We start from the raw sequence: 11,204 nt of genomic DNA on the forward strand, positions 1-11,204 counted from the left end.
AACCACCTGCTGATAGGAATCCAGTGACGTCTGTGTCTTCAGTGTCCTAGAACTGTCTAGTTTTTTGTTTTCTGACTTGTAAAACAGAAATAATAATAAGTTATGTAAACATATCAGTAGTTACCAGGAAGCTCTACAACATCATTTGTTTTAAATTATGAAATGTTTGGAAACTGGCCTCGGGTTATTGAGGGATCTGATATAGATTTAACCTCATAATAAGGCAGTTTTATCGTGTGGAGATTTCATTCACGTCTCTCTTTAAATAAACACTGTCTTTGGCAGGAGGAAAACCAAACTTGGAGGAACCAGAGACGTCCAAAACAGCAAGACGACACCTCTGCTCCCAGATTGGAAAGAGTTTTACCAAGTTAGGAAGCCTGAAAAGACATGAGGGGACACACAGAACCGAAGCCACAAAATTGCGCCCAGTGTGGAAAGAGTTTTAGCCACTTAGGAAATCTGAAAGCTCATGAGCGAACACACACACGGGAGAGGCCTTTCCATTGCTCCCAGTGTGGAAAGAATTTTAAGCGGTTAGACACTCTCAAAACCCATGAGCAAATACACACAGGGGAGAAGCCATACCATTGTGCCCAGTGTGGAAATAGTTTTAGCCAGTCAGGAAGCCTGAAAGTTCATGAGCGAATACATACAGGTGAGAAGTCATACCTTTGCGCCCAGTGTGGGCATCACATCACATTGTCCGTTGTCTTATATTGTTGACTGAGAATGTGTTTACTTGTTTATACCATGTGAAATTAAATGGTACAAAGTCTACTACATGTTGTGTTGATTTCATGTTGAATTCACTTTAGTTGACGACTCAAAAGAAATGTAAATAGAAACTAGATGTTGAACTGACGTCTGTGCCCAGTGGGCTGGTTTGAATAAACGGCAGGTGTTGGATCAATATCCACCTTCGTTGGTTATGGGATCGTCAGCCATCTCCTTCAGCGCCATTCTTCACTTTAATAGATCATATCATAAAAGTCTGATAAAACGTAACAAATATGTCATAGAGAATTCATATTTACTTTATAATATGGCTACATATATATATATATGTACTGAACAAAAATATAAACGCAACATGCAACAATTTCAACGATTCACAGTACATATATGGAAATCAGTCAATGTCAAATGTATTAGGCCCTGATCTATGGACTTCACATGACTGGGCACGGTGCAGCCATGGGTGGGCCTAGGAGGGCATAGGCCCACCCACTGACGAGCCAGGCCCAGCCAATCAGAATTTGTTTCGCCACAAAATGGCTTTATGACAGAGAGACATTCTACTTGGTTTCCTCAGCTGTCCAGGTGGCTGGTCTCAGTCTCCTGAAGTGAAGAAGCCGGATGTGAGGGTCCTGGGTGGGTGTGGTTACGCGTGGTCTGCATTTATGAGGTCGGTTGGACGTATTGCCAAATTCTCTAAAATGACGTTGTGTAGAGGAACTTACAGTACCAGTCAAACCTACTCATTTGAGGGTTTATCTTTATTTTTACTATGTTCTACAGTTTTCTACATTGTAGAATAATAGTGAAGGCATAAACTATGAAATAACACATATGGAATCATGTAGTAACCAAAAAAGTGTTTAATCAAAATATTTTTGATTCTTCAAAGTAGCCACCCTTTGCCCTGATGACAGCTTTGCACACTCTTGGCATTCTCTCAACCAGCTTCATGAGGTAGTCACCTGGAATGCATTTCAATTAACAGATGTGCCTTCTTAAAGTTAATTTCTGGAATTTCTTTCCTACTTAATGCGTTTGAGACAATCAGCTGTGTTGTGACATGGTAGAAGATATACAGAAGATAGCCCTATTGGGTAAAAGACCAAGTCCATATTATGGCAAGAACAGCTTATATAAGCAAAGAGTAACAATTGTCTATCATTACTTTAAGACACGAAGGTCAGTCAATCCGGAAAATGTCCGTAACTTTGAAAGTTTCTTCAAGTGCAGTCGCAAAAACCATCAAGCGCTATGATGACACTGGCTCTCATGAGGACCTCCACAGGAAAGGAAGACCCAGAGTTACCTCTGCTGCAGAGGATAAGTTCATTAGAGTTAATTAGAGTTAACTGCCCAAATAAATGCTTCACAGAGTTTAAGTAACAGACAAGAGTTCAAGTAACAGACACATCTCAAGATCATCTGTTCAGAGGAGACTGCGTTTATCAGTTCTTCATGGTTGAATTGCTGCAAAGAAACTACTACTAAAGGACACCAATAATAAGAAGAGACTTGCTTGGGCCAAGAAACACGAACAATGGACATTAGACCAGTGGAAATCTGTCCTTTGGTCTGATGAATCCAAATTTGCGATTTTTGGTTCCAAACGCTGTGTCTTTGTGAGACGTGAGTAAGTGAACAGATGATCTTTGCATGTGTAGTTCCCACCGTGAAGCATGGAGGAGGAGGTGCGATGGTATGCGGGTGCTTTGCTGGTGACGTTGTCAGTGATTTATTTAGAATTCAAGGCACACTTAACCAGGTTGACAACCATAGCATTCTGCAGCGATACTCCATCCCATCTGGTTTGCGCTTAATGGGACCGTCATTTGTTTTTCAACAGGACAATGAGCCAAAACACAGAGTGAAGGGAAAGCAACCAATAAGTGTTCAGCATATGTTGGAACTTCTTCAAGACTGTTGAAAAAAGCATTTCAGTTGAAGCTAGTTCACAGAATGCCAAGAGTGTGCAAAGCTGTCAAGGCAAAGGGTGGCTACTTTGAAGAATCTCAAATATAAAAGATATATACTGAACTGAAATATAAAGATATACTGAACAGAAATATAAATGCAGCCTTCCGAGTGGTGCAGGGTATATAGCACTGCATTGTGCTCGTTGCATTAATACAGATTCTGGTTTGATACCCAGCTCTGTCGCAGCCGGCCACAACCGGGAGAGCCAATTGGCCCAGCGTCGTCCGGGTTGGGGGAGGGTTTGTCCTCTAGCAACTCCTGTGGCGGGCCGGGCGCATGCGTGAGAATTGTGTCAAGAAGTATTGCGATTGTGTTTCGGGGGACGCATAAACTACAGCTAGCTAGCACTGCAGTGCATAACATGTGGTGAGTAGTTGGCTCAAAGAGAGAGAAAGACAATAGTTGAACAGTTTTGAACAAATTAGGAGAAGGGAGAGAGAGAGGACGCATGGCTGTTGACGTTCGCCTCTCCCGAGTCCGTACGGGAGTTGCAGCAGTGAGATGAGATAAGACTAACTTCCAATTGACAAAAATTGGGGAGAAAAAGGAGGTGAAAAATATAAATATAATAATAATAATTTTAAAAATGTCTGCCCCAAATATTTAGCTTTTTTTTATTTTACCCAAAATATTATGACATTAGCGATTGGCCAAAATGTAAAAAATGTGAACATCTAAATCAACATTGTGTCGAACCCTTGAGACAACGGAGAGATGTTAGTAATGAGCTTTGTGTCTGTCTCCAAGTTTTGGACTTCCACACAGAATGGCTTCTTTACTTATTTAATGTTTAAGGAAGTGTGTAGGTCACATTCTGTATCATACAGCTATGAATGTTATATATTTACAACCACCTGCTGATTGGAATCCAGCGGCGTCTGTGTCTTGTCATAGAACTGTCTAGTGTTTAGTGTTCTGACTCGTAAAACAGGATGAATAATTAATGTTCAATATTTAGTCTTCCCCATTCACCCTCTGAATGGAACACACACACAATCCATGTCTTAATTGTATCAAAGTTTTAAGATCCTTATTTAACCTGTTTCCCCCCACCTTCATCTACACGGATTGAAGTGGATTTAACTAGTGACATCAGTAAGGGATCATAGCTTTAGCCTGGATTCACCTGGTCTTTCTAAGTCATGGAAGGAGCAGCTGTTCTTAATGTTTTGTCTACCCAGTGTAAACCACTACAGATAATCAAGTGCTATTTGCATGTGATGCATTTGTTCTGTTGTTTACAGGATGATTTGTATCTTTAGAGCGTGGCTTTAAGGGAATAGTATGGTCACATGTAGATAAAAACGAATGTGAAAAATGAACAGAGAAAATGTGTATTAACACACTACCTATTCATAGAAGTATTTATTCATCTACATATTTATATTCAAATCAAATCAAATCAAATGTTATTTGTCACATACACATGGTTAGCAGATGTTAATGCGAGTGTAGCGAAATGCTTGTGCTTCTAGTTCCGACAATGCAGTAATAACCAACAAGTAATCTAACTAACAATTCCAAAACTACTGTCTTATACACACAAGTGTAAGGGGATAAAGAATATGTACACAAAGATATATGAATGAGTGATGGTACAGAGCGGCATAGGCAAGATACAGTAGATGTTATCGAGTACAGTATATACATATGAGATGAGTATGTAAACAAAGTGGCATAGTTAAAGTGGCTAGTGATACATGTGTTACAAAGATGCAGTAGATGATATAGAGTACAGTATATACATATACATATGAGATGAATAATGTAGGGTATGTAAACATTATATTAGGTAGCATTGTTTAAAGTGGCTAGTGATATATTTTACATCATTTCCCATCAATTCCCATTATTAAAGTGGCTGGAGTTGAGTCAGTGTGTTGGCAGCAGCCACTCAATGTTAGTGGTGGCTGTTTAACAGTCTGATGGCCTTGAGATAGAAGCTGTTTTTCAGTCTCTCGGTCCCAGCTTTGATGCACCTGTACTGACCTCGCCTTCTGGATGATAGCGGGGTGAACAGGCAGTGGCTCGGGTGTTTGTTGTCCTTGATGATCTTTATGGCCTTCCTGTAACATCGGGTGGTGTAGGTGTCCTGGAGGGCAGGTAGTCCTGGAGGGCAGGTAGTCCTGGAGGGCAGGTAGTCCTGGAGGGCAGGTGTTAAGCTTCTACGTCTGTGTACCGGAAAGTAGTAGTTGTAAGACGTCAGAGAAAATATATCAGCTTATTGTTAAATAATTATGACGTTCTTTCCAATACAAAATGTGTAGTAACTATTGTTTCCAAACTGCGTTACTCACTCGTCAGCAGATGGCGATGAGCGTCTTTCAGCTGACTCGTCTTCCGTGACGTATAATGGACGGGACGCTTCTTCAGGAACAACAAGGCGCCAACTCTTTCAACCACCTCGGTAGCTTGCTAGCCAACATAAAACTGAAAGATTGGCGCTTTAGACCATGTTAATGTACATTAGCTAATCTCAGTGTTGTAAACGCAGTTCAGTTAACTTTAACCTAATTTGCATGGTCAATTTGCAAACGTGTTAAAGATTGATACTGAGCCTAGCACTAGGCTAGTCGCTAATGCTAACTAGCTAGCTAACATCCCTGACCATGAGCTCACTAAACTACTCATCCCTTGCTAAAGAAGAGGAGGTCTGCTGTTTGGAGAAAGAAGCTCTGGTGCTGAACATGGAAGAAGAAGAGGAGGATACAGTGAAAAGAGAGAAAGAACCTTTTAGAGAGGAAGAGGGTGCTGTCTCAATAAAGGTGAAGGAGGAAGACATTTTGGGAGTGAAAGAGGAGGAGACAGAAGAAGCTTTCAGGATGATAAAGGAGGAAGAGGATGCTATCACATTGAAAGAAGAAGAGGATGATATTACAGTGAAAGAGGAAGATGGGAAAGAGGTTGTCAGCGTGGAAGAGGAGGTAGAATCTTTCAGAATCAAAGAGGAGGAAGATGCCATAACATTGAAAGAAGAGAATGTAGTGAAAGAAGAGGAAGAACCTTTTGGAGTAAAAGAGGAAGAGGGAGCTGTCTCAATAAAAGAGGAGGAGGAAGACGTTTTAGGAGTGAAAAAGGAGGAGGAGTCAGAATATCCGATTACCATCAGTGAGTACTGTCTTAAAAACAGGGGCACAAACGATGCCGTTGTTGAACTAATGTGTGGTTTTAAAGTGGCATTCTACTGAAGTTCTACACTTGAATATGTTGTTCAGTACTGTAGGAATTGTTAAAGGGTCAATATGCCATTGGTACATATTTTGAGGTCTTTTCAATTAGATTTATTGAATTCTCCAAAAGCACCCATTTTGTCAAACAAAAGCTTTTACATTAGCATTTTAGGCCCTGTTTAGAGATATTAATGCCTCTTGTAAGACCCTTTGTGATTGTAATAGTAGATCATATGTTTACCATCTGTTTGATGTTCACACAGGAGAGAGACATGACTATGGTGGATCCTCTGGGGAGCCTCAACAACATCCTGATGCTGACGAGGAAGAGAAGAGTCTCTCCAGATCAGAACACCAGATGGTACAGCTTGGTCTGGTCTAGCATACAGCTTGCTCTCTCTGGGTCTGGGCTGGGTTCCTGTAAAGCACTTTATGACAACAGTGGCATCAGCATCCATAATGATATGTGTTACCAGGACAACGCTAGCCCTTCCTCCCTCCCGGAGTCCCTGTGTCGAGCCTCTCCCGGTAGCACCTTACTGCTGGGTATGAAGAGGTTGTTTGTGCTGCTGGTGGACTGCAGGAAAACAACGGGGCTGAGTGGAACTGTGAGAGGAGGAGAAGAGAAGAAAGGATCAGATTTAACTCATCAAAGTAAGTGCTGTAGTTTAGTTTGAACAAATACAATAGATCTTCCCACTGGTATCTGTTACCAGGACAACCAGCAGAGTTCTGTTAGTTGACATGAAGATAGACTGGTATCTGTTACCAGGACAACCAGCAGAGTTCTGTTAGTTGACAGGAAGATAGACTGGTGGATATGGATGTTATGAATATCATAATACTGAAAAGGGATTCTGCCAATGAACAGAGAGAAACCAATAGACCATATAAAACCTTGATGAAAGTTAGATTTAGAGAGAAAGTTTCAAGATGATCTGATGTAAGGTGCATGTTTTACAAAAACCTTTCCTCAAAACATTATGGATTTTACATTGCCTGTCCCAGTCAACCCCCCTATCTTTACAAGACTGTAGAACAGGAAAACAAAACTCCAGAAACTTCCATTTGGCCTGTTTTAATTAATTAACTAATACTGGAGGAAAGTTGGGATCAGGCTGCCCACTCAAGAGAAAGCTTCAAACTGTAACCAGTGCCTGCAACCTTGTTCAGGTTATCAATCAACCTACCAGGGTAGTTACAAACAGTACAGAAATTAAATCATCAACATGGTTTGATCATATCTTTACTAATGCTGCAGAAATGGGTTTTAAAGCAGTATCCAGATCCATCAGATGTAGTGATCACAATATAGTAGCCATGTCTAGGAAAACCACCGTTCCAAAGGCTGGGACTAGTATTGTGTATAAGAGGTCATACATTTTTTTGTAGTGATTCCTATGTTGTTGATGTAAATAATATTTGTTTGTCCGTAGTGTGTAATGACGAGCAACCAGACGCTGCCCTTGACACATTTATGAAAATTACTTATCCCAGTTACTAATGAGCCATTAAGAAAACGACTGTAAAAACTGTTAAATGGATTGATGAGGAATAGAAAAAGGGTATGATGAAGAGCAGTGGTTCACTTTTTATATTATAGTTCCGTACCCCTTCAAACATTCAACCTCCAGCTACGTACCCAAGTCTATCTATATGATACAGTTATTAAACATAAGAATGAGTGAGTTTTTGTTTACAACTCGGCTCGTGGGAAGTGACAAAGAGCTCTTATAGGACCAGGGCACAAATAATAATTATATAATTTTGTTCTTTATTTAACTTTCATATAAAACCTTATTTGTTCATCAAAAATTGTGAATAACTCACCATGGGTTAATGAGAAGGGTGTGCTTTAAAAGATGCACATAACTCTGTGACCCAAGTGGCGTCGGGAGCAACTGTTTGCACGCTCGTTACCACTCCACTATGTCTCCCTGTCATGGCGTTTGCACCATCAGTACAGATACCAAAATGTATTTCAGGTAACCTGGCCTACTATGGTCTACTATGCTAATTCTGTAGCGGTATTGTTAGAGATTTTGTTGTGGCGCCAGGCAGGTATTAACCTGCTGGAGGGAAAGAGTAGATTAGCGCTACCAGGCACACATCATCAGAAGATACTGAATAGAGTGGAGCCTGTTGGCCAGATAGCCAGTGGAGCCTGTTGGCCAGATAGCCAGTGGAGGCTAGAGTGGAGCCTGTTGGCCAGATAGCCAGTGGAGCCTAGAGTGGAGCCTGTTGGCCAGATAGCCAGTGGAGCCTGTTGGCCAGATAGCCAGTGGAGCCTGTTGGCCAGATAGCCAGTGGAGGCTAGAGTGGAGCCTGTTGGCCAGATAGCCAGTGGAGCCTAGAGTGGAGCCTGTTGGCCAGATAGCCAGTGGAGCCTGTTGGCCAGATAGCCAGTGGAGGCTAGAGTGGAGCCTGTTGGCCAGATAGTGTGGTGGTTAATTTCTTTACTATCAAATGAGGAGATACGAACTTATCACACCAAGTCAGAGTTATACTTAAACTACATCTTTAATAATAAGAGCTTTGCAATACCAATGACTTGTCAACGATTCACCATTTTCTAATGATCCGTTGAGAGTGGCAAAACAAAAGTACAAAGGTCTTTTATAACCAAGATACACCCCTTTCAGCCTACATGACGAACAACAGATACATAGAATGGCCACAAGGTTAAGATTTGTATGAAAGATATTTATAATACATAGTAAACAGCATCTGCTGTGTCAACAGTTTTCATTGTATAGACCAGTGTCTGGAACCGTCTCTTCCTGGTATAGAACAGAACCATTACCTCATGTTCTCTGGAATTCTCTTTAGGTTTTATCACCCAAAGACATCGTAAATCTCCTCTGTCAGTGTTATCTCATAGAGGCCCATCCTCAGTAGAACACACACTCAATAGTTAACAGAATACTCTATTCTGTCGAATAAAACAACCATTATAATGCAATACAAGCGTTATAACATGATCTTGCAATTTCCATGACAGTAGCCAGTGGAGAGAGAACATACAGTGGGGGAAAAAAGTATTTAGTCATCCACCAATTGTGCAAGTTCTCCCACTTAAAAATATGAGAGAGGCCTGTAATTTTCATCAAATCAAATTTATTTATATAGCCCTTCGTACATCAGCTGATATCTCAAAGTGCTGTACAGAAACCCAGCCTAAAACCCCAAACAGCAAGCAATGCAGGTGTAGAAGCACGGTGGCTAGGAAAAACTCCCTAGAAAGGCCAAAACCTAGGAAGAAACCTAGAGAGGAACCAGGCTATGTGGGGTGGCCAGTCCTCTTCTGGCTGTGCCGGGTGGAGATTATAACAGAACATGGCCAAGATGTTCAAATGTTCATAAATGACCAGCATGGTCGAATAATAATAAGGCAGAACAGTTGAAACTGGAACAGCAGCACGGTCAGGTGGACTGGGGACAGCAAGGAGTCATCATGTCAGGTAGTCCTGGGGCATGGTCCTAGGGCTCAGGTCCTCCGAGAGAGAGAAAAAAAGAGAGAATTAGAGAGAGCATATGTGGGGTGGCCAGTCCTCTTCTGGCTGTGCCAGGTGGAGATTATAACAGAACATGGCCAAGATGTTCATCATAGGTACACTTCAACTATGACGGACAAAATGAGAAGAAAAAAATCCAGAAAATCACATTGTAGGATTTTTAATGAATTTATTTGCAAATTATGGTGGGAAATAAGTATTTACAAAAATAAAAAGTGTTGGTCCCATGTTTCAAAAGCTTATTTCTCTCATATTCTGTGCACAAATGTGTTTACATCCCTGTTAATGAACATTTCTCCTTTGCCAAGATAATCAAAATAAAATAAGTAATGTTATTACCAGGAAACTCTACAACATTTGTTTTAAATTATAAAATGTTTGAAAACTGGCCTTGGGCTATTGAGGGATCTGATTTGGATTAAACCTCATAGCAAGGCAGTTTTACGATGTGGAGATGTAATTCTGTTCTCTCTTTAAATAAACACTGTCTTTGGCAGGAGGAAAACCAATCTTGGAGGAACCAAAGACGTCCGAACCAGCAAGACGACACCTCTGCTCCCAGATTGGAAAGAGTTTTACCAGGTTAGGAAGCCTGAAAAGACATGAGAGGGGACACGTAGAACCGAAGACACAAAATTGCGCCCGGTGTGGAAAGAGTTTTAGCCACTTAGGAAATCTGAAAGCTCATGAGCGAACGCACACACAGAACAGGCCTTTCCATTGCTCCCAGTGTGGAAAGCGGTTTAAGCGGTTAGACACCCTCAAAACTCACAAGAAAATACACACAGGGGTGAAGCCGTACCATTGCACCCAGTGTGGAAAGTGTTTTATCCGGTCAGGAAGCCTGAAGGAACACATGAGACTGCACACAGGGGTGAAGCCTTACTACTGCTCACAATGTGGAAAGAGTTTTAACCATTTAGCTAGCCTGAAAAGACATGAGAGGATACACACAGGAGTGGAGCCACACATTTGCTCTCAATGTGGGAAGAGTTTTAAGCGCTTAGACACCCTCAATGCTCATGAGCGAATACACTAGGGAGACACCATAACATTGCGCCCAGTGTGGAAACAGTTTTGGCCCTTTATAAAGCCTGAGAAGTCATGAGTGAATACACACAGGGGAGAAGCCTTACCACTGCTCCCAGTGTTCAAAGTGTTTTACCCATTTAAGAAGCCTGAAGGAACACAGGAGACTGCACACAGGGGAGAAGCCTTACAAATGTTCAGACTGTGGGAAGACATATTACTCATCACAGACACTTAAAAGTCATGTGAGAATCCACACAGGAGAGAATACTTACTTATCCTAGTGTGTGAACTCATATTTCACATATCATTGTCCATTGTCTTATATTGTTGACTGAGAATGTGTTTACATGTTTATACCACATGAAAGTGAATGGTACAAAGTATACTCAAACATATATATTTGTATGTTTTTATTAGAAAACATGAATTGAATATGGAGTATGTCAGTTTGAATACAGAGTAGATCAGTGCTTCTACACCTGCATTGCTTGCTGTTTGGGGTTTTAGGCTGGGTTTCTGTACAGCACTTTGAGATATCAGCTGATGTACGAAGGGCTATATAAATACATTTGATTTGATATGATCAGATTCCATGTGTTTAAATGGTCCTTTTTTAAACTCTGACTGTGTGTTTATCTGGCTGTGTCATTCCTCCAGCACTACAGATAATCAAGTGATATTTGGATGTGATGCATTAGTTCCATTGTTGACATTTGCATTGTAGCCCACTGATGATTTAATGAAATGAAAATATTCAGACTGCAATAGAAAA

General features: G+C 41.0%; 2 protein-coding genes across 2 annotated transcripts; both read left to right on the top strand.

The window, feature by feature from the left end:
- The first annotated feature begins 390 nt into the window (after window positions 1–390).
- LOC139402072 (zinc finger protein 135-like) lies at window positions 391–11,020 on the top strand. Its single transcript, XM_071146170.1, has 3 exons — window positions 391–665; window positions 10,112–10,428; window positions 10,511–11,020. Exons 1-3 carry the CDS (start codon window positions 391–393, stop codon window positions 10,711–10,713), a joined length of 795 nt encoding a protein of 264 aa, XP_071002271.1. The 3' UTR covers window positions 10,714–11,020.
- Window positions 5,093–6,225, top strand: LOC139402075 (cilia- and flagella-associated protein 251-like; the record flags this gene model as incomplete). The annotated part of the gene is made up of 2 exons (XM_071146174.1): window positions 5,093–5,823; window positions 6,149–6,225. Coding segments are annotated over exons 1-2 (576 nt in total), but the record flags the coding sequence as incomplete, so codon positions are not given.
- Window positions 11,021–11,204: the final 184 nt, after the last annotated feature.

This window comes from Oncorhynchus clarkii, unplaced genomic scaffold, assembly GCF_045791955.1.
Source record: "Oncorhynchus clarkii lewisi isolate Uvic-CL-2024 unplaced genomic scaffold, UVic_Ocla_1.0 unplaced_contig_6244_pilon_pilon, whole genome shotgun sequence".
NCBI lineage: Eukaryota > Metazoa > Chordata > Actinopteri > Salmoniformes > Salmonidae > Oncorhynchus > Oncorhynchus clarkii.

Coding starts and splice junctions, on each gene's coding strand:
- LOC139402072 (XM_071146170.1), top strand. CDS start 391: ATGAGGGGACACACAGAACCGAAGCCACAAAATTGCGCCCAGTGTGGA. Junction 666..10,111: donor CGAATACATACAGGTGAGAA/GTCATACCTTTG, acceptor CACACAGAACAG/GCCTTTCCATTGCTCCCAGT. Junction 10,429..10,510: donor CACCCTCAATGCTCATGAGC/GAATACACTAGG, acceptor GAAGTCATGAGT/GAATACACACAGGGGAGAAG.